This window comes from Atractosteus spatula, chromosome 13 (assembly GCF_055471065.1).
Source record: "Atractosteus spatula isolate fAtrSpa1 chromosome 13, fAtrSpa1.hap1, whole genome shotgun sequence".
Classification (NCBI taxonomy): domain Eukaryota; kingdom Metazoa; phylum Chordata; class Actinopteri; order Semionotiformes; family Lepisosteidae; genus Atractosteus; species Atractosteus spatula.
Genome location: NC_142718.1, coordinates 16,271,902 through 16,299,673, shown reverse-complemented (window position 1 = coordinate 16,299,673; position 27,772 = coordinate 16,271,902). Strand labels below are relative to the sequence as shown.

General features: G+C 35.6%; 1 protein-coding gene across 5 annotated transcripts in view; it reads right to left on the bottom strand.

Moving 5' to 3' along the window:
- stat1b (signal transducer and activator of transcription 1b) overlaps nt 1-27,772 on the bottom strand; it is a 53,641-nt gene that overhangs the window by 18,391 nt on the left and 7,478 nt on the right. For all 5 annotated transcript variants that reach the window (XM_088930198.1, XM_088930200.1, XM_088930199.1 and 2 more), the window contains exons 6-16: nt 27,377-27,455; nt 25,899-25,990; nt 24,292-24,443; nt 22,241-22,399; nt 12,356-12,448; nt 11,781-11,840; nt 11,148-11,177; nt 10,970-11,063; nt 6,017-6,058; nt 5,855-5,938; nt 3,120-3,218 (exon numbers count right to left, since the gene is read on the bottom strand). In XM_088930198.1, coding sequence (XP_088786324.1) covers nt 3,120-3,218; nt 5,855-5,938; nt 6,017-6,058; nt 10,970-11,063; nt 11,148-11,177; nt 11,781-11,840; nt 12,356-12,448; nt 22,241-22,399; nt 24,292-24,443; nt 25,899-25,990; nt 27,377-27,455 — 984 coding nt within the window. The remainder of the gene's footprint in view (nt 1-3,119; nt 3,219-5,854; nt 5,939-6,016; nt 6,059-10,969; nt 11,064-11,147; nt 11,178-11,780; nt 11,841-12,355; nt 12,449-22,240; nt 22,400-24,291; nt 24,444-25,898; nt 25,991-27,376; nt 27,456-27,772) is intronic.

The following is a 27,772-nucleotide window of genomic DNA, read 5'->3' as shown; positions in this document are numbered from 1 at the left end:
CTTTTCTAAAATGTAAAACAAAATTAAAGACAATTAAAATCTGTAATCTTTCCACCTGTAATGTCATTAGAAAGTACAATAAGTTCCTGCTTTGTTTAGCAATGGTATCAAAAAATAATCTAAGTGGTGAGAAACCTGTGCTAAATGATGATTAAGGGACTTAGAAGTCAAAGAAAATGATTTACGTTGTTTAATTTTAAACACTAAGTTATGAATGCAGACACAATTGGTGCCATTCGCACCTGGCTCTGTAGAACGGCCATTGTGCAAGACTGAGCTCCCCCCCTCTCTTGGTGCCGCCTCCCCCTCTGACGGAGTGCAGTGGGTGGTACGCTATTTTCAGAGCCTCTGATTGGGGAAAAAAGACCTGCTGATCTGTCTTGCATAACAGGAAGAAAACAGACTGATTTTTTCTGTTTGAAACATGTTGTCTATATGAAATTCATGTATTTTAAACATTTAATTAAGAAGTAAACATACAGCCTAAACAAAGATTCTAAGCTGATCACGAGGAAGTAAAATCACCCGTTTTTTGCGCATAAAAAGTGGTTATTAACTATCGAAACCTGTTTTTAAAGCTTTTAAAGTCATGTAATGTCTAAGTTAAGCGGGAACACATCATTCTATCTTATTTTTTATTTCATTTTTAAAAATAAAAAAAATTGTTTGCCCATCGTGTTGATAAGCTGTTTGTTCTCTGATTGCTGGCTATTTTTAAAAATAATCATTCCCCCCTCCCTCGTTTAATTTAAAGATTTCCGTGAAGAAATCCTTAAACACAAAACCAACGTATAATAAATTCATCCAGATGGTTCCCTGTTGAATGACGCTGCTGGACCAGGTTCAATTCCAAGCAGTGTACTATATAGTAAAGATTAAACTTTTTTTTTAAATTCCAAGTTAAATTGTTGGCTGATTACTGGCTGCTGACATTGGATGTTGAATGACGCTGCCGGACCAGGTTCAATTCCAAGCAGTGTACTATATAGTACAGATTAAACTTTTTTTTTAAATTCCAAGTTAAATTGTTGGCTGACTACTGGCTGCTGGATTTGGATTTTCTCAATTCAGATGTAAACCTGAAAGAGACACTTCATGTTCACAATAAGCTCTAATAGTGGACTATTTTTATGCATTCGGCTACATGAGAAACAAACCAAAAGTAATGCTCTGATCGCACTTTGAACCGCCTGGGTGCAGCTCAGTACATTACAGTGCTCGTTACCACTACAGGGACAATAGAAGTTTTTTTTAAAAAAAGAATGTCAAAATGTTTCCAAAACGTCCACTTGTGATACTTTAGCTGCTTAGTTACATGATTCCATATTAATATAACTATCAAGTGGCGTTAAATCACTACAACATTTATTTTTTTACAATAACAGCAAGTGGTGTTCTTACTGCTTATTCTTAGAAAAGGATAAAACTACAGAACTTTTTATGAAGTACAGAATATAAGCTTAATAATGTTAGAACAAGCATGTTAAAACCAGAACCCACTGTAAGTTACCAAGTTAAAGGACTTTGATGCATAAACTATTTATGCATAATTAAATTATTTATGATGAAGGTGGAAGGTTGTGTACTTTTGTCCAACTGAGCAATCTTGTTTTAATAAAATGTACCGACTTTTTAACGTTTAATGATTAACATGCTGCAATACACAGTTCATAATTATTAAAAGTCTAAAGAGTATACAACTTAAATTCCTAATTGGAATAAGACTGTCCCTCAGCAGTGACCTGGATTGGAAACGGGCGTTTTCTGGCAACAGCTCAAATGCTGTACATGAGAGGTTAAGCTTTATTAGCTCCACCTGGCAGTTTTACAAGGTGCTTCCAGATAATATTATCATAATCTAATTTGCATGTAGTATAATGCGGTATGATGCGCCATGCCTACCGCATATGATGATGCGCTATATTGCACCATGTCCACCATGTTTTAACGCAGCGTACCTTTGAATGGCTGGATCTGTATGTATTCTTTACAGTGCAGCTTTCCTACTGTTAATGTGAAACACATATGCATTGAAGTGCTGTACTGTTTCACTTGACTGTTCCCAGCATTTTTTGAGTGTAAACAAACTGATAGGCACTTCTACTTCAGCTGTTTGTCTGCTTACTGAAAAGAAACAAATTCAAGAGGGTATACACCTGACTGCTCAGCTTGTTTGCAACTGGTGGAAGCAGTGATAGACCTCTTCAGACTTTTGCTGTCACCAAATCAGATTTCAAACTTTCCCCATGTCTGTACACCTGGTTTGGTGGAAATAATAAAATCTGATGCCAACGATGGGAGAAGTCTGAAAAGGAAGACATGGGTATTGGAAAAGAAGAAGCAAAGAGTACTTCGATCCAGTGTATCATGTCAGCTTTAGGTAGCATAGAAAATGAAGGCCTGATGAAGATCTTAGAAACACAGAAACACGGTTAACGCAGTTAGAAGAGGAATGAGGAAGCAGAAGACAAAGGGGTTTTGTTAGATCAACCTACAGGCAAGGCAAAAGCACTGTCAGCTTTAAATGTATGTTTCCAATCTCACTGTGCAATCTCAATACCCAAAGAAGGTTCCACAGCTGAAACGCTGTGTTTCCTTTCTTCTCTTTTCAGCATAAAATAAACCTTTAACTTTGTAGCCTACGCATGCTGACACAGCTACCTACTTGAACAATTTCAATAATATTTCTACTTTATAAACATTCTAAAGTGAGTAAAAGAAATATTAAGCTGTCCACCAAATCACAATGCCATTTTTTTCCAAACAAAAATTCACCACACAGTACGCAAGACTCATTTTTGATTGGAACGTTAAGTTGAGGAAAATGTGCAAAAAAAATATTTTTGTGGGGAAAGCCAAATTTCACATTTGTGCAGATTTTTCAAATTTTGTATAGTATTAGAATCTAAATTTCAAAGGAAATTACCTAACTGTACAGAAAAGCGTGTTCTTCCATTTCATTTTTGAGACTGTACATTTTTATATAATATCCTAAATAACACACAAAGAAATATTTAATGTGATTTTTTAGAAACACTGATTGCCTTACCTAAATAACACAACAATTATTATTGAAGGCCATTATGGAGTTTTACAGATTTATACAGTGAAAGACCTACCTTAGGCTCACTGGTCAGCATGTTGTACCACAGAATAGAAGCCCAACCACTGGGGAGCTGGCTCACATTGGAGATTACCACCAAGGGAAGGGAGGTAGTCTGGGAATACAGGTGTAAATCTACATAACTTATTTCACTTTGGGGAACTTTTTTTTTTTACCACCGTTTGAGAACAGGTAACAATATCTCCATTTGAAACAGTTAACAATTATACATATTATAAAAGCATATTATCAAATGAAGACTAAACAAATATGACTTTAGATAAAGGTAAGGTGAGGTAATCTTTAATCTTTTGAACTGAATTAAATGCTGTAAATTATTCATCAGAGATGTACTACTAGAACCAGAATTTTCCTATTTCAAAATATCTTGTAAAATTATTCTTGGTTCAACTGGTTTTTACAGGGGTTTTGTAATAGATGATCTTTTATCGTCTTCTTTCTTGCAGTGTATATAATTCACCTTGATCTTTACTAATCTAAACCAATCCCAATGTTCTGATGGACACAATTATCATAAAAACTGAGGTTAGGCACTGTTAGATCCCCCTAAACCAGTAGTCTAACACTGGAGGACCTACACACAAACCACCATATTTGTTGTAATTTGTCACTATGAACAGTGGGGAACTGCAAAACCAGGGCTAAAGCTAGATCAAACCTGGTGTGAAAACCTTCCCAAGCTGGGGCTGTTTCACAAAACAGGTTTCACTGATTCAGGATTTTCTCATGTTATCTCGTTTGAATTAATTTGATAACTGTCCTCAGGATTACTCCAGTCTCACAAAGGCAAACTCTCATTTAAATTATCTGGTTAAAGCGATTCAGGCTTCAACAATCTGATAAACTGTGTACTTCAGTAGTCAAAGAGAGTCAAGGTCATAGAAGTCTTCATCCATACCAGCAAACCTTGTATCTTAGTGAATGCTCAGTGACCCCTTTCTTGTGGTGTAAATCAAGTAGAATTGTATAGACTTCCCCTCCGTTAAGGAGCAGAAAAAACTTGTAAAAAACCATGTAAAGCTGTGACCTAATTATAATTGGAAAAAATTAACACAAATTCTTAAAAACATATCTTAAATAATTGGAGACTGTTTCATTAGAATAATGTTCAGTTATGATGCCTCTTTCACATCTGCCACCCTGCTGATTCAGATGAAAGGGAGGAAGGTCATCACAATGTACAGGTGAAGAGGAGGAACTGCAATGTTATGCAGCACATCAAATGCAACAATGATGTCATTGTTGATACCCTCTGACAGAGTAAGGTACATGTTGCTGATGCAACACCAAGCATGAGAGATAATTTGCTAATATTAAAAACAACGTGATGATGGAATTTGTATATTATCAACACCTATATCTAGGTAACACATTACCATTGTAGACATGCATGTTTTAAAACTTCTTTTGATGGAAATGATTGAAAGTTTGTCTTTTGTGTAATCAATCTGAATGTTCATATTTTTAGGCTAGATTTTTTTCACTGTACACTGATGCTGTTAATTGATTTTCTTTTAAGAAAATTAGCCTCATTTGCCCTGTTTGAGCTTTAATGAGGATGTTTTGCAGGCCAGAGCACTTATTCTGTATGTATAATATAAATCGTAATGTTTCTTAACATAATTTTTCCAGCTATTTCACAAAACTGCTGTTTGATGGTATTGACCAAAATACGGCTGGGAAACATTTTAGTGCAAACATCACTTTCCTTATTGCACGACATTGTTGCTTTACTGAACTAAAGTTCTGAGTCACCAACACAATAAAAAACTACACCAGTCACAAGAAATCTCAGTCCTGTGAACAAAGTTTCTTTTTTTTTTAAATGAGCTATGATGAGCAGTATTAACAATGTATGGTCTTAAGAGATTGTGAATGTAAAGTATACTCTGTATGCTGAAATTGCATTTTTCCAATAAAAATGATCAGTGGGTCAATGATCTAAAGGGTTTTGGTAATCTCTAAAGTTTTATTCTTTCCATGAAGCGCCAATGGCAACTGGATTACTGAAGAAAGGCAACAGTGATGTTTCAGGGGATTGATTTGTCAGTGGCTCAAGCTCTTAACCACAAAGTCAGGCTAAGTTTCACTTAGCTTGCCCTGGAGAAGGTTAATAATAGAGACTTAACCAGATACAATTCAATCTTGCTTTGTGAAACTGAAAATCCAGACTTTTGTCAACATGTTTTCTAAAGTTATCCTGTAAACAGAGTGACCTCATGTGAAACAGCCCCCCTGACTTAGTCTATAACTTTTTGTTTTGCCTCACCAGATTCCAATGTAAACCTAATTTTTACGGTATGGGAGAACTGTGATATGCTTCTCTCTTCTAACTTTAGCCATATGGAAAAACAAAACATTCTTTTTCCTCGTTAACCTATGTGAGAGGAAACCTACTGTACTTCTCCCTTTAACCCTAACCAAAACTACACAAACTTCAAAACAAACTGAACTGATTCCTATGTTTTGAACATTTTTATAGATAATTAAACAAAGTCACAGCAGATTTTATTCTTCCTTATCTTGTATGAATGCCTGCAATTATTTTTTCTGTGAAAGGTCTCCTAGCTGCATTCGCAAAGAACAAACCAACACAGATAGCTCAGAGAAACAGCTGCTCTGTCACAAGCAAATAGCTGATAAAAGAACTTAGTTAAGCACTTACATTACTGTGAGCAAATCTATCCACAGCTCTGTCATTTAATAGCATCTCCAACATGTGACTCTCACCTCTAAATCTATAACCAGTCCCGGCTGGCATAACTGAGTTTCAAAACTTATGGAGTGGAGTTCCTCAGTAACGATGAGAGGACCCTGAAAAGACAAACACCCTATATTACTGAAATGTCACAAAAAATGTTTTTTATTTTACTTTTTTTTCCAGAACTGTACCTCATTAGTTCTGTTTCCAGCCGTTTTCTGTTCTTTTAGTTGCTGAAATACAAAGAAAAAGATATGTAACAAAGAAAAATCTATTCGACTCCAAAACACCATAACTTCTATTCTCAATGCTAAGGGCTTACACGATTATTGCAACAAAAAGACCAAAAGAAGATAATATCGTCTAGACTAATCAGGAACCAAAATATTATGCTGAACAAAACATCTGTGCCATGAGTTTGTTAGACAAACAACTCAGATGGACATGACAACAACCATTCATCACTATTTTTTAGCTACTTTATCCAGTACCTGCACACAAGGGAGAGTAAGAGCCTATCCCGGCAAGCAACAAACATAAGACAGGATACACCCTAGAAGTGATGCCATTACCATCACATGGCAGACACTCAGACCAGGCCCAGTTTTCCCAGAAACCAATTAACCTTCTAGTACAGATGCAGCCATTCAAAACAAGCTGGGTATGCTGCGGTATAATGCGGTGGGCGTGTCGCAGTATATCACATTATACCGTATACAAATTATATTATGTTAATAGTATCCAGAATCACCTTGTAAAACTGGCAGGTGGAGCTAATAAAGCTTAACCTCTCGTCTACAGCATTTGAGGTGTCACCAGAAAACATCCGGTTTCGAATCCCGGTCACTGCTGAGGAACAATCTTTATTCAATTAAGAATTTAAGTTGTATACTCTTAGACTTTTAAATTTAAACTGTGTATTACAGCATGTTAATCATTATACATTAAAAAGTTGGTATATATTATGAAAGCAAGATTGCTCAGTTGGACAAAAGTACACAACCTACCACCTTTATCATAAATATTTTAATTATGCAGAAATATTGTATGCACCAAAGTCTTTACTGAAGATATTACTAATAGTATTAATAATGAATGACCTTGGACAAGCTGTAAACTCAAAGTATTACCCTGGTCCACATTCTTTGTAACTGTCTTTGTAAACGAAAATACTATTTTTTTTATTGACAAAAAGTAACACCACAGCATTTCATTGATCCGATCACGCATTTGTTTCCAATCATACAAAGTAAGTCTTGAGAATCTCCGATTCACCATACCTTTCACATGCTCATAAAAGATATTAATTTAGGAACATAAACATATTATGTAAACTGTACTGTATATGGCTGGTCTTGGTAGTTTAAAGAAAAAATACACACCAGTATTCCATTTCTCCCTAAACATTTTAAGCATCAAAGTCTAACGTGGTTATTTTGGAAACATTTGTATGTGCTCCTTCTGACCATATTACTGTACGTTTATATACTTTGTGAAAATTGATCGTTTTAACCTTTTCTGCGAATACGCTCGTTACCGGATTAAACAAAAGCATACTTTTAGAATTTGATTAATAGGGAATATAATATGGAATCACGTATCTAAAGAAATTAATAACGGTATAACTATATTCATGTACTGTTGCACAAACAGTAGTATAAGACTTTCCATTGATATGTGTATTGCTGTTTCAGTGCTTGTCACATGACTGCATCAGTGGCGTCATAGCTGTGACGCTAGTCACATAGCATAGTTGTATAAATGACTGACTTATAACCCTGAGGTCAAGTGTTCAAACCCAGCTGTCGCCATGGGTTTTCTTTTAACAAATAAACATTTCTTTGAAAAACTGAAATAGCAAATATTATTGGCATTATATTGACATTTTTTATATTTCTAAATATCACAACATCTTCGTACTGTATGTACATAGCGGTACCGCATGGTGTAGGGCACAAATCCACTTGAGCCCGAAAGCCCTACATTACACCCTACGCCATTGTACCGCAGTGTACCCCGCTTGTTTTGAATGGCTGCATCTGTATATAAATCAGTTAAAACACTTTTTATGCATGAAAAATGGGTGGTTAGAGTCTTTGTGTAACCTGGAAGATTTTTTTACTTAATTAATCATTTGAAACACTTTAATTTTGTAAATGCAACACGCATTCCGTACAGAAATAAAATAATATTTTCTACAGGTGTTAAGCATATTAGCAGGTTGCTAACAAAATAGCACACCGCCCACTAACCATCCTCCACTGCCCAGTGATATAACTTAAATATAAACAAGATCTAGTATCTGGTGCAGTTTTTTTTTTTAAACTTGAACTTGAATTAATCAAATCCCAGGTATGAGTTCATAAAGCCAGAATTACGTACTATCTCTGCATCTGCCAACACCTGATTATCTACTGTAAAGCTTTCAGTGCTTTGCTTGTGTATATTCCAATCGTAGCGGGGACAGGGTGTGTGGGGAAAGGTTAAGGCTGCAATTGAATTGATCTGTATTCTTCACACCTGAAACTCTTTAGCTGATCTTTTGCTGCCTACGCATACTTACACAGCTCCCTACGTGAATAATCATTCTTGACTGAGAAAGCTTTAGAGAACCTTACATTTTTATTTTCAACAAACTGTAAATATGATGTTTACATTGGCATTATTATTAATTTTTCAGTTAGGCGTATAGAGGAGTGTCAGCTGTCAAGGAGAGCTCCCCCCCTTCCCCCCCCCAAGGACAGACTGATAAAGCAATTTTGAAGTGTTAACTATCCAGCCATTGCAGCAGCCACAGATAAATAAAAAATAAAGTTTTTTTTCTCCTGATGGTAACTGTAACAAATTGTCACGTTTCACATCCTTTGCGAAACAATTATGACGTTCTAATCCAATCAAAGGTTTGATGTATTTTTATTTTGAAACCATGATCTTGACATGCAGGTGTGAAGTAGAGTTAACAGCTTCAGATTTAAAAAGTTATTAATAATATCTTCTGTGTTGCATTAACATTGGAATGTTCTTACAAGTATAAAAAGAGGCGATACACAACGTATCTCCTCTATCACTCTTCAGTTTACAGAGAAATTCCGCCAGAGCCACACGACATTGTCCAATAATACTCTTCTTGTGTCTAATTTCTAGTTTAGCAGGATTTGTGCGATAAGCACATTGTTTAATGGGGATGAAATTACCCACGTCTATATCACTGTACAACACGGAGTGTCTGTTAATAAAACAGAGCGCCTTCCAATGCATACAACTATTGCATGATTTCTTTATCCATTTCAGCTAAATGAGGGGAATTAAATCAGTCAGAATTGGAGTGCCAATTGTAAAAATAAATCCTCTTCCCTCCTTGGTTTAACTTAAAGAATTTTGCAAAGAAATCCTAAATCACGAAACTTACTTAATTTATCCAGATACACAAATTCACGCCAAAGCCAACAACAAGCTTTAATAGTGGACTATTTTATATATTCTGTTATGTAAGAAACAAAGTAATTCTCTGATCGGGGTTTGAACCGCCTGGGTGCAGCGCACTACATGACAGTCCATTGCCTATTACCACTATAAGCACAATAATAGATTTTATTAAAAAACGAACGTCAAATGTCCCCTTGTGATATTTTAGCTACTTAGTTACACAACTCCAAATTAATATTACTATCAAGAGGAATTAAATCAGTACAACTTTTATGAAATTCAAGTATTTTAAACATTGAATTAAAAAGTGGTTTTTAACTAAATAAACCATTTTTTACAGCTTTTAAAGTCACGCAATGTTTGAGTTAGGCAGGAACACGTCATTGTATCTTATTTTTTAATTTTTTAAAATAAAAAAATTGTTTGCCCATCATGTTAAAAGGCTGTTCTCCAAATACTGCAATTGTAAAAAAAAATAACCATTCCTCCCTCCCTCATTTAACTTAAAGATTTCCATTAAGAAATGCTTAAACACAAAACCATCACGTATAATAATTCATCCAGATACACACGCCAGAACCAATTTTGCCAGACACAACCTCCCAGAGCAAATCAGGTGCCCGGGCTGAGGGCTCCTTTAGCCCAGCCAGCTGGTTCCCTGTTGAATGACGCAGATGGATCAATTCCAGTTCCAATTCCAATTACTATATAGTACAGTTCATTTAAAAAAAAAATTCCAAGTTAAATTGTTGGCTGATTACTGGCTGCTGAATATAGATTTTCTCAATTCAGGTGTAAACCTGAAAGAGACACATCATGCTCACAATGAGCTCTAACAGTGGACTATTTTTATGCATTCGGCTCTATGAGAAACAAACCGAAAGTAATTCTCTGATCTTGCTTTGAACAGCTTGGATGCAGCTCGCTACATTACAGTGCTCATTACCACTACTAGGACAATAGTAGTTTTTTTTTTTTAAAGAAACGAATGTCAAAATGTTCCCAAAACATCCACTTGTGATACTTTAGCTGCTTAGTTACCAGAACCCATGTAAGTTACCAAGTTAAGGACTTTGATGCATAAAAGTTTTAAGCATAATTAATATATTTATGACGAAGGTGGAAGGTTGTGAACTTTTGTCCAAATGAGCAATCTTACTTTAAACATTAAAATGTCTGTATATTTTATAAAAGATTAACATTCTGTAATACACATTTTGAAATTATTAAAAATGTAAAGAGTATACAACTTAAATTCTTAATTGGAAAAAGACTGTCCCTCAGCAGTGACCAAGATTCGAAACCGGGCATTTTCTGGTGACAGCTTAAATGCTGTACATGAGACGTTAAGCTTTATTATCTCCACCTGGTGGTTTTACAAGGTGCTTCCGGATACTATCATATTTCAATTAACATGTTGTAAAATGCGGTATGATGCACCACACCCACCATTTTGAATGGCTGGATCTGTCAAGGATCATTTTCTTCTGATGCTCAATTTCTTTTATGTAACACTATCCACATATTTACTGTATATTAAATGTCCCTGCCAGATGTTTCACAAGCCTTAGACTCTAAGTCATTTTTAGTTTCTACTTAGCTTTTACAATGTTTACTAATCCTTCTATTTTAGCATAATCTGCAAATTTGATATAGTATGCTAACTAGAACTGTTCATTGGTTTTGGAAGACTGAAAAATGATGATCAAAGTTCTTACCAGATGTCTAAATTCAGCAGCCAAACTTCCATTTGTAGACTCCTCCATGTTCATGACTTTTGTATTTGTCCCCAAAATGTTAAACTTGCGGAATCTTGCAAATAAAGAGGATTGTCATTATTATATGCAGAAATGATAGAAATCCAATAAATTAAAAAAACATTTATTTTTAGCTTACCCTTTTAATGTACTTTTCTCAGTCACATCCCTATGGGAAAAAAAAATAAAGAAAACTTTTTATAATTTAATTATTGAATTTTATATACATTGTTAATACCTTGAACAATGGTCAAACATTGGATCCCTAAGTTCATGTTTCATCTTATAACATCAACTGGTTGTTATGCTAGGGAGGATCAGAGCTCCTAGTCCTCGGTTTCCACAGGGACCAATCCCATTCACCCAAGGAGCCTGACTCTGCCTGATGCCACCCAGAGCCAAATGGCAAGCTCTCTAAACCATAAGCCACCAATTGATGATCAATCAACCAGGTATTAAATCCCTGTTTGATACTGCCCCGGTGCTCTGCTCTCACACCAAAAGTACAGTTTTGCATATGAAATCAGCTTATTCTGTTGTCTGCATTAACCAGTGCCTGTTCCAGCCTGAGACTATTCCCTTGTCAGTCAGTTCCCGATTTTCTCTGTTGGCCCTTCATTTATCACTGTGGCCAGCTAACCTTTCCATTCCCTGCACCGTACCTGCAAGACTCCTTTTTCTTTAGCCGGGTGCAAGCGTTTCAACACCAAGCCATGGCATAACACCTGTATAACATAATAATACTGTATATCCTTGCTACTGTACCACTTACTTATCAAAAGATGCTTTGACACGAAGTTGATAATTCAATTCCTGAAGCTTAACCAGTAGCCTAGAAGAACAGAAGAAAAAGGACACATTTTAAAGAACATAGTAAATGGAGAACTGTATATACTATATGGTCATTACAGGAGAAGAAAAAATTCTAAAAATCACATAGAGAATTCTGATGTTTACAGATTTCTTTCTCAAAAAAACAAACAAATTAAATGACACAGCAGTAGCATAAAATGCCTCAATACATAATTTATTGGGGATTATACATAATTTATAATCCCAAATAAAATATTTATTGAGGCATTTTATGCTCTTTTATAACCTATTTTACCCTCTTACGATATTTTATTTTATAACATTCTATAACCACACCTGAAGAAGGCTTCAAAGCCGGAACATTGGGTTTTCTCACTTCTATTAACAGCATGGAATACACCTATTACTTGTTCCCATACATAACTTACGTCTGGCCAATGGGAAAATTACTGATGCTAAATTTTATTGCTTAAATATGAAACATTCAAGCATGTCACAGGAGTCCTACTACAGTATTAGCATAGGGAAACTGACCTTAATTTCACAGTAAATTGCACTCCTGTCTTCAGCACCAGTGGTCTCTGTGGGTGAGTTGGCATGCAGGGCTGTCGTTCCACTACAAAAGAACTAAAATGTACAATAGCAGAGCAATCACTGTCATTAACCATCAGCACCATAATTTTAATAAAAATCAAAATATTATATCTGTAGGCTCTTTCACCTGCAAATTTTACAAAAAGACAATTAACAGCAAGTTACAGTACTCTGAAATATTATGCCATAAAACTGAAACAAATACATGGAATTCTGAATACCGCCCTTGTCTAACACTACGGGAGAACTAGGAAGTCAATAGAAAAAGATTTAGTGGAACTCATCTTTTAAATTTTAAGACACTATGAAACTTGTGAAACCAAGAGATCAAAGTACAACACAATAGGGACAATGTTTTCCAACTCTTTAAATTGGTAAAACGATGATTCCTATTGTTTTTATGTTTTTCTTTATTCCATTGGGTTTGTGAAGTAGGTCCCTATATCAGAAATAAACTATAACCTACCGAACTGAAATATGGGCAGTTAAGAATCTGTATGAGTTAAACAAACTATCAAGATATTCTAAGAATTTTACAAACTGTGTATTAGACCAGTGGTTCTCAAAGTGTGGTCCGTGGTCGCAAGGTATTCTGCGGGCTGACCTAATCATCTTTCTTAAAGCAAGCCTACTCTGTTTAAGTCAGAGGAAAGAATATTGAAGAGTCTGCTACAAAGGGGCTCCCCCTAGGAGCACTTTTAAGAACTGCAAGCTGTAAAAAGTGGGAGGAGGGTCTTGTGTGTTGGTTCTAGGTATTGGGGTTTCACCAGACATTAAGGGGACTATGTGTGTCAGTAATGGGGCAAGCACCAGCCTAGTCTTAGGTTTAGCTGGCTTGAGGGTCTGCCGAAACGGCAAACTTTCCATTCATTCTCTTTGGCTGTACCCTTCTATTGCCTTTGGGTTATAATGAAGCCCGAGTTAAGGGGGACCACCTCGCCTCTTCATTCTCCCCATCAGTGCCTATTGCTTCAGTGTTTTAGTTTTATGCCCCACGAATGAAATGAGGTCACACATTGAAAACAAGACAGTCAGTTTTGCGGCAACGTCCTTGCCGCCATGCAGCAGTCTATTGTCTTTAGTGATGCACGGGTCTGCTTTTTTTTTTACCTGTACCTGCCCGACCCAATTTAAAATGCTAAAAGAACTGACCCGAAGCCGGTCCGAACCCGCTCCATTACAAATTACAGCGAACAATATCCGAATATTCATATGATCAACATTTATTGAAAATTCCAGATTCCTTGTTCTAAACATACTAAATTGGCCTAGTCTTGTGACTGTCATTTTTGTAAAGTGCTTCACAATCGATGCAGATAACGTAACCTGTGCTTTTTACTTCTGTTGTGCTGATTAGCTCGCCAAACTTCTCCCACCTGGCTCTTTTCTCCCTCTCTATTTTTATCTCACTGTTCTGGAGTTGTGTCCTGATCTGCTCTAATGAGGTTGCCATTATGTATTTTTCTTTGTAATACACTGTTGTCTGTTTGCTTACGTTTTCTCCTGCTTTGCCTTGTTAAAAAACCAATTGGGGCTTAAATATGGTAAAACACCAGTTTTAAACCTTAAAATCACTTTAATTTAAGATACAAATAATTGGTTTTCTGCAATATTTTGCTTTTGGTCATGTATCAACCCACACCCACCCAACCTGATCTAAAATCTTTTTTAACCCACAGCTGTGAGTCAACCCTAAGTAGTTGTCATGATTCCGTGGTTACACTGTTTACGTTTTGAAATGTGAGTGTGGTTCGACCGTTGCACTTATTTTTGTTCATAACATTTTATTCTTACTTTTGAATATCTTACTTTGAGTATGAAAGTTCAAAGTGTAATTTAAAGCAGCAGTCAAAGCAGAAGGGTTATTATGGATCACTGGCTTAAATCTGGGACTCCGAAACGCAAATATAGCAAAGATAGTGACAGCGCACGTGCGAGTAAGATGCAGAATAGAAGTGAAAATGCGAGTGAGGTAATTTGTGAACCATACCAGCAATGCTGTAATTTTAATTCCAACAGCTTGATAAATGTGATGTGCAAGGAAGCAGAAGGTGTGCTTGATGTCACATCTTTGTCTGCTTCCGGGCAGAATAAAGATGACAAAGAAAGCATTAGCAAAGTTGCGGAAAAAAATAGTGCTACTTGCAAAAATCATCATCTTGGAAACAAAAACTGCAAGATTAAAGTGAAAAGAAAGTAAAACAGTGACTACTTGAGAATGGGATTTCGTTGGACAGGTGATAAAGAAGATCCCAACTGTTACTGTGTTTTATGTTACGAAACTTTGACCAATTAAGCAATGAAGCCCTCAAAGCTTCAACGACATTTTGAATCCAAATACAGCCAATACATTGGAAAACCTCTTCAGTTCTTTGAGAACAAATGCAAAGAGTTGATACAGAATAAGAAGATCATGCATTTTAATGCTTCTGATGGAGAAAACACTAACACTACAGATGCTTACTACAGAGTGTTGCTGTTGGTAGCACGGACTGGGAAAGATCATTCAGTAGCAGAGAAATTGATAAAGCCCGCTGCCAAAATAATGGAAAATTTAATGTTGGGGGAAAAGGCAAAAAATGAGATCGACAAGGTACCCCTTTCGAATGATATCGTTCAACATCGAATAGCAGCCATGGCTTGCATCAAAGTCAGTACTTTGCGCTTCAGCTGGATGAATTTACCGATACAGTGGGCAATTCTCACCTACTGGCTTATGTTAGGTATGAGTATTTAGAAGGAGTACATGATGAATTTATTTTTTGCCAATGTCTGTCAACCAACACAACCGGTGAAGCCATTTTTGAATTGCTAAACAATTTCATTGTAAGTAATAAAGTTGACTGGACATGATGTGTCGGTATTAATACTGAAAGCACTGCGTTGATGACTGGTAGGATGAAAGGCCTAACTACACGTATCAGAAAAGTTGCACCATTGGCAGTAGCAAAACATTGTTGCATTCATCGTGAACAACTGGCTGCAAAACAATATGCCAGGTGAACTTAAAACTGTTCTGGACGAGGCTGTAAAAATTGCAAACTTTATCAAAGGATGCCCTCTGAAAGCACATATATTTAAAGCTTTAAGTGAGCACACCAAACTGCTTTACCATACCGAAGTCCACTGGTTGTTACGGGGAGGAGGTCAAAATGTATTTGCATGACAGTGAAAGTCAGATCTGTCACTTGTCAGAACGCATGCATGACTTTTCTTGGCTTGCTCAACTGGCATATCTAGCTGACATCTTTACCATTCTGAAGGGACTGAACCTGGCATTGCAGGGCAGAGATGTCACTATCTTTAATGTCCATGAAAAAGTCAAGGCTTTGCGCATAAAGTTGGAGCTATGGTGTGATTGTCTTGATCGCTGAGAATTTGACTCCTTCACAACTCTTAGTGACTTTCTACTTATGGCTGAGCAAGAAATCAAAGAGTAGATTGTTGATAATTTCAAAGCACACCTGCGAGGACTACATGAGCAATTTGGGATGTATTTTCCGGAGCCCGGGATCAGATTTGAATGGATAAGAAATCAATTCGCAAATATTGGTCAAATTGAAGCGACCAGTCTCAAGCTTCCATCAAGAAAGGTGGACAATCTTTTCGAGCTATCATTGGATAAATCACTGAAGCTGTTATTTGCTGGAAAAAGTCTGGCAGAGTTTTGTCTCCATGTACGATCCAAGTATGCTGGACTTGGTGACATAGCTCTGAAGCATCTATTACCGTTCCCAACAACCTACACTTGTGAGCTTAGATTTTCAACACTTGTTGGACTGAAAACAAAGAACAGAAATCGGCTGAGTGTGGAGCCAGACATGAGACTAAAGTTGTCCAGCTTGGATCCAGATATCACTTCTCTGATTGCTCATCAAAAGCAGCTCCATATTTCACATTAACTTTTTAAGCAATAAAAACATTTGCAAAATATGCAGCTTTGTCTGTAAAAATATTAGTACTTTTCATATAATATAATTCAATATTAGTTATTTTTAGTACATTAATAGATGATGATTAGGTAATAGGAATTTAGACAAAATTACTGAAAAAATATTCAATCCGTGGATAAAGTTTCAATTAAGGACATGGAATATGATCACAAAAGAGTATAATTTAGGTGAGGCAGTAAAGATACTCAGATGGTGCGCCTATGATACGGAGTTTAAACCAAATAAATTGGATAATAGATTTAAAATTTGGATTACAAAAGGAATAACTGCATTTTGTAATATAACGGATAAGAATCAGCTACAAAGTTTTCAGTATTTGAAGGAGAAACATAATTTGGAGAATTCAGATTTTTATAGATATCTTCAAATGCGCCACTATTTTAATAAGAAGATTATAAGGGGAGATTTGGATATTGTTAATGATGGGGTAGTGAAAATAGTTACAGAAGCCTACAAATCAGAATTAGGTAAAGGTATTTTATATAGATTATCTAAATGTTTTATGGAAAAGAAATCATATTCTACAGAGTATATAAAAGATAAATGGGTGAAAGAAAGTGAAGTTAGAATTTTGAATGAAGAGTGGCTTAAAATTTGTGAATTTCAATGGAGATGTACTAACTCGCATTTATGGAGAGAGTTTTGCTGGAAAAACATTGTTCGATTTTTCATTACTCCGAGTCAGAAGGCGCACCATACGGAGGAAGTGTCGGAGACAGTATTGAAACCAAGGTGATCACTGGCATATATTCTGGAACTGCCCTAAAATAAGGCTTTTCTGGAAGGAATTACATGAGGCCCTGGAAACTATATTTGAAAGGAATGTACTCTTTACATTTGAGGCTTTATATTTTGATAAACTAGATTTTGTTTGGAGGGGAAGTGATGAATATTTGTTTGGAATCCTTATATCAGCAGGGAAGAAAGCTATAACAAGAAAGTGGCTTCTCACAGATCTACCAACAATGAATGACTGGATTGAATTAATAAAGGAAATATATAAAAATATATATTTTAACTAAAATTACATATGAAAAAAATAGTCAAATATTGGTCTAGATGGATTCAGTACATTAAACCTTTAAGGTCAGATTTTTTTGAGATACAAAATAACTTAAATTTAATAAGATACATTTATATAGTCTCCTCCCTTTTCATATTCATAAATGTATACATCTTCCTTCTTTTGAATGTATATAGTTTTGTTAAAAAGTTATATCATTGTAAAAAATAGGGGAACAAACAGGAATTTGTGCCTGTGATGTAAGGCTGAATAATGGTTGTTCATATGTAAAATGGTTTTGTTTTGTTCTCTAAAATAAAAAAATAAAACTTTTAAATGGGTTTGTAAACTTACCTGCAGATGGACAACCTGCACCAGAAGATGCTCTTATTGTTCTATACTTTTCAAACAACCAGGTACTAGGCAATTTTAGTATAAATGATGCTTATCTTCTACCAGGGTTAGAGAGGTTTAATAACAATTAATATCCATGGTCTAATAGTACTTCCCACAGTATACTTAAGGAAACCAGGGATATGTACAGTACCCTTTGCTACAATATTTTAAGAATCCTAGAGGATGGAAGCCCTCAGATTGGAAAACTGCTGATGCAAAAAAACTAATTCATATTACTTTCAGGAGCAAAACTGAATGTAAACACTACAGGGGGACTGGTCTTATTTAATCAGCTACTGGTAAAGTTCCGGATAAATGAAAAATGCATTTTAAGAAGATAAATCTCTTCAACAAATACAAGTCTCAACAATAAGTTTTCAGCTACCTCTGTAAAAGTCATGAATGAAAACTGATTTTACTCCACTCTTATGACATGTATTACAGTACATAGGACTTACTGATTTACAAAGATCTCAAGTCTTGTCTAAGTCAGGGAAGTCTTCTGGCCAGTACAGCTTTGTAACCAAACCCTTTAGTAACTCCAGTCCAAATGTTTTGGCTGCTAACAATCTAACTCACTTACTGGACAGATTAAGGATCCTCTGACAATCTAAATTTAAGAGTCACACGATTTCTCACACAGTAAATACACAATAACGCCACAATAAAACAATATTACAGTCATCCCGACATTATGTACAGATGCAGCCATTCAAAATGGGTGGGGTATTTCGCAGTATACCCCGGTGGGCCTGTCGCAGTATCACGCAGTATCACGGGGTTAATCGCGTCATTTGACGTCATGCCGGAAAGTATCCGGCATCACCTTGTAAAACCGCCAGGAGGAGCCAATAAAGCTTAACCTCTCATGTACGGCATTTGAGCTTTTAAATTTAAACTGTGTATTACAGCATGTTAATCATCAGTCATTAAAAAGCTGGTATATTTTATGAAAGCAAGATTGCTCAGTTGGACAAAAGTACACAACTTACCTTTATCAGAAATATTTATGCATCAAAGCCTTTACCGAAGATATTACTAATAGTATTAATAATGAATGACTTTGGACAAGCTGTAAACTCAAAGTATAATTTCTTTAGCACATTTGTACAAGCACTTGGAATCTGTCAAAGCCCTACTTTGTCAGGCATTTTCTTTTACTGCAACGGACATAACAACTCCCTTGCTTTTAACAGAGCGTTTCATAATTTCTAACTACGAAAATTATTTAAACTGCGACACTTATCATTCAACCAGAGCTCAAAATATCACAAGGATCCTCAAGAGCACAGCAAAGACTGTATTAAAAGATACTTGTATCAGATACATGAGAATCCAGGCTTTTTTATCAACGCTTTCTTTTCCGTATACCAGATATTATGGAACCACTTCAGAAGGGTGTCAGCCAGTCAGACTCCAGGAATCGGTACTTTAAAGAAAAAATACACACCGGTATTCCATTTCTCCCTAAAAATTTTAAGCATCGAAGTCTTTAACTAACATGTGAAATAGCATGTAAAAAAGTGGTTGTTTTAAGCTTTTCTGCTAATACAATATGGAATCGCGTATCTAAAGAAATTAATAATGATATGATTATATTCGTGTACTGCGACATTTCTTTGAAAAAATATAATAGCAATATTATGGATAATTAATTGACTTTTATATTTCTAAATATCACAACATGATCGAATTTAAGTCATTTTAATAACAATGAATAGTCACCTATGCGTTACAATATAAACATTTATATTGATTTAAATCACGTTTTGATTTAAATCGCAAATGCGTGTTTAAATATATGTGTTTTTTTATTCACAATCAGACAAATGCAACATAAATTGATATCTTTATCTTCTAAGTATCTTAATAAACTTTCAGCATAGCTTTCTCCCCGTTTAGATTTATTTTTCTTGGGATCTTGGGATCAAACGTGGAAAGATTAGATTGTAATCGTTTTTATTTTTTAATTACATTTTAGAAAAGTGTAATCTATACTAAAAAGCTGTACACCACCTGCTATAAAGATACATATTGTAATACTTTCGGGCTCGGATAGGACGGACACAAGAACACAGACTTGTGGAGTTAAATCTCAACAAAACAACAACAAATCTCAATATCTTGTACGAATTATTCGTAATACAAACCAAAAACTCTCTCAAATTCCTCCAATTATCATAATCCCGCCCCTTATGCAAAACCAAACCCTCCTCCCATCCCAGTTTATCCTCTTTAATCATAAACAAAATCCAGCTCAATTTTCAACATAAAGCATTACACAAAATCAATACCTCAACACTCTATACTCAACAACGATAATTCACAAACAGCCAGAACATGCAACTCCACATTCCCAAATAGACCTCATTTCCATAGCCCCGCCCCTTATGCAAAACCAACATCCCTCCCCTGTTCTCTCTCTCCCCTGGCGTTTGTAATCGTTTTTATTTTTAAATAAATTTTAGCAAAGTCATGTATTTTAAAAATCTTAAGATTTCTATATTTATGTCTTTATTTAGTGGTTTCATTAGTGACAAAGGCTAAACTTTCTTGGAAAAATGTCTTTTATGTAAACCATGTTTGCTATTAATTCATTTAGGGATAGAATATGTTCATTGTCTTCCAATGAAAGAAGGGTTCCTTTCGCGTTCCGTAGTCGAGTTGACATTAGAAGCTTGCCACGCCCGGACTGTTACACCAACGCATTAGCATGTTAAAGCGATTTCATTGAGGAGCCTAGCTTTCTTAACTAGTAAGTACTGTACTTTTGGAGGGGGGAGGTGTCTTTCGCTGGAAATCTTGCCCCCCTTCTACTTTGAAAATACCTGTGAAACCGGTTTAATTCGTCACAGCCAGCACTTCCGCAGAGAGGGGGGTTGTACTCGTTAATGTCTTAGCCGGAACACATCATTATATCTCATTTTGTATTTCTATAAAAAAATCGTTTGCCCAGCCTAACACTATTGTTGTTATTGTTTTTATCCTGTAAAGCGCTTTGAGGAGCACAGCTTTCTCACCACTTAGATTACTTTTTGATACCATCCTTACACAAAGCAGAAACTTCTTGTATTTTCCGATGACATACAAGTGGAAAAATTTTACAGATTTTAATCGTCTTTTTTCTGAACCAGGGAAAATCTGATCATGTTTCTCTATAACAATAATAAAAAACTTTATTTTACATATCACCTTTAAAAGTGGCATCTCACTGTATACTGTATGCAGTATTCTTTTTATGCTCAGGTACTAAGATTTCCCTTCAGTGGTAAAATTCCATATGAATATTCAATGCTAAAACGGGCACAGTAAAGACATTTACTGTAAATCTTTCTACGTCCGACCAAAGGACCACGAGTGCCCCTGTCGGTCAACCAATCACGTACCGCGGTACTGCGCATCACGATGCGCGACGCCGTAGCCAATTACCTCCGGTACGTGTCTGTACCGCGCACTTTGAATGGCTGCATCTGTACAAGACTACATTAGTTCTAGGCTAATGTGCAGTTAATAAAGAATACCTCCAAACCATTAACAAAAGCTGCACTGTTTTTTTTTCTGTCCCTGTTTTCCAGCACTATGTGTTGCAAGACATCATTCAAAAAACAGTTTTCTGAAAAACAAATAAAGCAACTGACTAATCTTGAAGGAAGGTTAACATTTTAGGAAAGTAGTCGTAGTATCTACTGACATTGTTTATATATACTAAGCTTTTACTGTGTTAAAACGTGCTTTTTTACAAAGAGAATGTTATAAGTGAATCCTAAAACTAATTTAGCTATAATTTACATGTCGCATACTACCATTTTGTTTTTAAGAATATTTTTAATGCAATTAACAGCAAATGTCAGTGGCTACAGATCTTGGCCACCTGTGAAAATGTTATTAGAACTGCCAGTCTACAAGAAAAAGGAATGGTGAAGTTGAATTTGATCAGAGTACATAAAATCCAGAAGTTTACAGACAGGATCAACCTAGGGGACTACTTCACACCCAGCTGTAAAAGAAGGACACTGGGTCATAACTAGAAACTAAAAGGGAATTCTTTAAGTAACAAGGGATAGAATACACAGTGTTTATAGTGAATACAGTATGGGTATCTATGTTTCCCAGACAATTCATTGAGGCTCCAACTCTAATATATTTCAAGTAATAGCATCTTGAAATTTTCTATCCACTTATCTAGTAATTTACTAAACAAGTACTATAGGGCAAGGGACTCCTAATATGAAACCATTCTTACATCTTTATGTTCTTAAAAGGAGCAGCACTCACAAGTGATAAAAATAATAAAAATGTAAAAATACATTCATTAAAATAATGTAGCCTTTTCTGCAACTTTTAATTTTGTTTTCAGAGATCCTTTATAATCATAATTGTATAATATAAATATTATTTTTGGCAATGGTGACCCAATTTTGTTTTGTACATTAATGATCAGTAAAAAATTGCACAGATGTTAGAAACTCTTACCTTATAATGAGATTACGAAATAAGTAGAGTGCTCTCTCCTCAAGGAAGTTTTTCTTTTGTGTGATGGGATCATTCTCATATGTGTATTTCTGTTCCAACTCTTCTAGTTTCTTCAGCTGCTGGCGGACCTGCTGCAAACTCTCTGCTACAGTTGTGAACCTACAATAAAGTGACAGGTTGCTTAACTGATCCCCATCTTAGAAGCCTCAAGTTTGATCATCCAAAATGAAACAGTTATTTTTTTTAAATACAACACCCTTCACTTGAAAAAATTCACCAGTTTGTTGCTGTCAGAACTTGCATTCCTGACACTTTCAAATAGGACTTCATATTTAGAATCTACACAAAATGTGTGTTACTATTGCAACACCAAACGGGTTCAAGAATAATTTTGAACATAAACTGACGATTTATCCGTGTGTAATAAAAAAATCAAGAGTGCTATTGAATTCCAAGCTAAATTTTACATGTGAATATGACACATAGACCCTTCATAACCATGTAGACCAAAAAGCTTTCAAAACAAAATAGGAATAAAGTTGAAGAGATGAAGAAATCAGGAAAACACTACTCATGGTTATAATTATTGTAACTGTGGGAGTGGGAGGAGCTGCAGCTAGCACCAGTAAAAAGTCAACACCCCTAACTGAGGGATGGGAACACCGGTGTGAGGTTATCAAGAACTGAAAATAATTAATAATAATAAAATTTCCCAATACAAAACTGAACTTATATAGCGCTTTTCTGGACCCTCCACTCAAAGCGCTTTACAGGTAATGGGGACTCTCCTCCACCACCACCAATGTGCAGCATCCACCTAGATGATGCGACGGCAGCCATAGTGCGCCAGAACGCTCACCTAACATCAGCTATCAGTGGGGAGGAGAGCAGAGTAATGAAGCCAATTCATAGAGGGGGATTATTAGGAGGCCATGATTGGTAAGGGCCAATGGGAAATTTGGCCAGGACGCCGGGGTTACACCCTTACTCTTTTCAAGAAACGCCCTGGGATTTTTAATGACCACAGAGAGTCAGGACCTCGGTTTTATGTCTCATCTGAAGGACGGCGCCTTTTTACAGAAAAAATAGTGCCCCCTTCACTATATTGGGGCATTAGGACCCACATGGACTGCAGGGTGAGCATCACGACATCCAGGCTGGGCTTACCCTATTTTGATGGGGTCCAGCCTGGAAAATAGAACCACGTACTCGATTTGTCTGGCAAGCACATGCAGCTGCAGGACTTTAGATTCACTGCGCAACCTGGCAGTTTTACAAAATAGTGCAGATTATTTGAAAAAAATAAAAATGATTACTCGCTGCTATCTGCGCTGCCTACAGCAATACCAACTGACATCTCGGGCATTCTAGTTGGCTACATCTGTAAATTGAAGTTAAACCATTTAAGAGCAGTGTCAGAAACTCCAAACAGTCTCAAAACGAGAAAGTAAGATATCATGGTAAACAGTGTCAAAAGCAGCACTGGGATCAAGAAGAATAAGTATAGAAAGAGATCCAGAAGCAGATGCCATTAGAAGATCGTTAGTGACTTTAACCAGGGATAACACTGTTAACAGGGATGATACAATGATACTGTAAGGAGTGTGAACATTTCATGTCTAGTGAAAGGTAGGCAAAAGCAGTAAGAGGAAGGGAGGAAATCATACCAAATTGATTAAAGTTGTTTGGGGGGCGTGGCAGCCAAGAAAACAGTTGATTTTCCTCTAAATGCCGCAATAACTAAGTAAATGAATTACAGTAACTGGCTATTTCAAAGTGGGAAACAGTCCTGCCTTTGAGAGTAGGAACCAAAACATGCTTGAGTACAACTGGTTAAATTAACACTGCCTCCACTGGAGGCCATTAGGTCGATACTCCAGAAACTAGCCTAATCCTTAACTGCCTAAACTGAAAAGCCAAACAGAAGAGGTTGACCTCACAGCAGGATTCAAAAATTAAAGAACTGGTCTGAAAATGTTAACATTGAGTGCTAAAGCTTATTATGAAGTTGTCTATGGTCCCTCAAGTAAAAGAAAATAAAAACGTCTCACCACGTCTGAAGCTGGTCCAGACATGCATTGGGTGGACCTCCAATGCAAGCAATCTGCTGACGTCTCTTCCACTCCACTAATTCATCTGCGATGAGGGCGCATTGAATTTGTTCTGCGAGGTTCAAAGCTTCTGCTATCTTGCATACCACGTCCTACAAAGTACAGCACATCTAAAATGTCTTTCATATCAACATTTCAGTTGAACTAACAAACAAGATGACAATTTATAGATAATTTGAAAATTATTATATTTCCCATCAACTGGTAAATTAGAGAGGTTTTCAAAAACCATTAGAAGAAAATGGTTCATGATGTCACAAATGTCTGTTTTTGAGTGTAGTATAGTGACCTACAGACTGGAGGGCAGAGTTTATTTACTTGTCATTTGATTCTGATTGTGTGCAGGCTGAACTTAAAGTATATCAGTTAAACATTTTTGCCAAGTTTATCATTCTGATTTTCATGTGACAATTTTTAATTTTGCATTTTGAGATGCAAAACAAAGTGCACTGTGATAGATAGCTGATGGACAAGCAAAAGTTATATATATGTATTCAACAAAAACAAACATCAAAAAAGCATTTGAAAAATGCTTGCTTACCTATTAGCTTTTTTATTTTTAGAGTAACTCAATTTTTATCAATTAAAGATTAAGTATTTAGTTCAAATTTACAAATCAAAATCAGAAAACCAAAGGACATACATTATACAGTGGATTTAAAAAGTCTACACACCCTTATTGAAATTGCAGGTTTTTGTGATGTAAAGCCAGAAATCTGATAAATCATGTCAGACATTTTCATATATTTAATGTGACCTTGCAACCAACAAAATTCAAGAAAAAAACAAATTGATAATTATTAGGAAAAATAATTGAAATTAAAAAACCTACAACACCCTGGTTGCATAAGTGTGCACACCCTTTTATAATGGGGGCTGTAGCTGTGTTCAGAGTTAAACAATCACATTCAAAATTCTGTCCAAAGGTAAGTAGCATACACCTGCAATCAATGATAGTGATTATGATTAACCCCAAATAAAAAGCAGATGTTCCTGTAGGATTTCCTTGAAACCTTCATGGTTGCATCCTACTGGGATAGCCATGGTCCGCAAGGAGCTGACAAAACATCTATGGGATCTTATTGTTGAAAGGTACCGATCAGGAGAGGGGTATAAAAGAACATCAAAGGCATTGGATGTACCATGGAGGGCTGTGCACAGGAGATATGAAAGAACTTGAACTTTTTTGCAAGGAAGAGTGGGATAAAATTGCAAAGTCCAGGTGTGCAAAGTTGATAGAGACTTATTTTACTGCTGTAATAAATGCAAAAGGTGCTTCCAGAAAGTATTAGTTAGGGGGAGGGGGTATGCACACTTATGCAACCAGGGTGTTGTAGGTTTTTTAATTTCAATTATTTTTCCTAATAATTATCTATTTGTTTTTCTCTTGAATTTTGTTGGTTGCAAGGTCACATTAAAGATGTATCTGACATTCATCTTGATTTCTGGCTTTACATCACAAAAACCTGCAATTTCAATAAGGGTGTGTAGACTTTTATATTTACGGTATACTTTAAAATTGAAATTTATTTCTTTTAATATCATACCTCTCTCTTCATGTTCAGTTCAATAAACATATTTCTGATCATCATTTCTTCACGCTTGATTTCAAGCTGAGTTGTTCCATTTGCATCATGATCTGAATCAAAGAATTAATATTATTTTTTTAAACTGAAAAGCTATGGATATATATACTGAACAATTCTGTCTACGGAATACCAAGGTAACAATCTGCTGCAGACACAGAACTACAGAACTTTGTAGCTCAACTGTCCAAAAACTCCAAATGAAAAATTTGTACTGAAGTAATTTCAATATTTCAAACTAAACTACATGTGAGTAACAAATGGCTGATTGCAAGCATTTTATCGGCATCAAATCTTAAGCCAAACATCATTTGAAATGCACAAGTACTGACATTTTCTGTAGACACAGAATGGAAAAACTCTTCCTTGAGTTACTTAAAAAAAGGTTTTAGGCTTTTATTCAGAGCAAAGAGAATTTTTCTTCTGCTAGTTATGAAGTCGCTGTAGCTAAATTAAATGCAGAATCTCATTATTAACACCATAGGATTGTTAAGGCAGACAAATATGTAGCAAACAAAAAAAGAACATTGTAACAATCCTTTGAATTTTAAATATTACTATTCAGATCTTAGGTTCTAGTTCATTAGTTTTGGAGCTACTTGAGTGACTGAAAATAATCATAATGTCCCTTCTACTATTATACTGTTTAAGTGTCTATTGCAATATTGCACCAATTTGCCAAGTTAATGAAAATGTGGATTTTTTATTCTTAGTATTCTCTCCATACTGAATAGCACTGAATAACCTTCCTATGTTGTCCACCAAATTAATGGTTTTAGAACAATTTTACAGACATTTAAAGTGAAATTCTTGTCACCATAACCTAGGCATCATGTTTCATTCCACAGCTTTTATCTTTAGTTAAGGTAACTGTTATGATATGTAGCTAAGGTATGATATGGATAGAAAATATTATTTTTTACACAGTAATTATTCTAACATTTTTAAGGAAATATATTTGGATATTAAAAATATACTATTTTCTAAAAAAATATTAAAGAAAGTATTTAGGCTATAATTTATGTGCAGGGTCCAGCTTACACAAAAGAATACAGTAGTTCACTGTGAATCTTTAAAAGTAAACAGTTTTGTCATCCTGATTCCTAACTATGTGGAATTAGCCACAGTAGTAGGTATAAAATGTAAAGGGTAACACTTCACAGGCTGTAGATCCATTTATAAATTTGCAAACTGTGATAGATTAATAAAACTGACCTCTACTATTAATTACTTGCATTATTAAAAGAGCACAATGTTCTCATATATATGTTTTATTAATGGATAGTTCCATGTTAATATCTTTATGTACACGATATAGAGTGTTGTTTTCAAACCCTAAAGTGTTAGTGAGATTGGCTGTAAAGAAGGGAAAACATTCACATCTTGAGTGTTAAAAACTAACATTGAACAAAACATAAGGTGTTTGGGTAATAAAATACCTCTGCTCTGCAGTGTCTTGTATTTGAAGTCGTGTTCATCCTGAAGGTCCTCAAGTGACTTTATTTTCTGTTCTGTTTCCTTTAGACAAAACAAGATGCTACTTAAAAACACTATAAAATCAGATGTACATACAAAAGTTAAATTCCCCTTAAGTCAATTCACTGTTGTTCTAAGGTTTAGATAGATAGATACTTTATTGATCCCGTGAGGGAAATTGCAGTGCAACAGCAGCTTAACACACACAACACAGCCACAGTGTAACGAATTATATAATAATAGTACAATACATACAATACAATACAAGAGTTACTCACAGTCCGGACACACAAGAACAAACTAGAACAGAACAGTACACAGAAAATCGTATCACACATATGAATATAGATATAGATGTA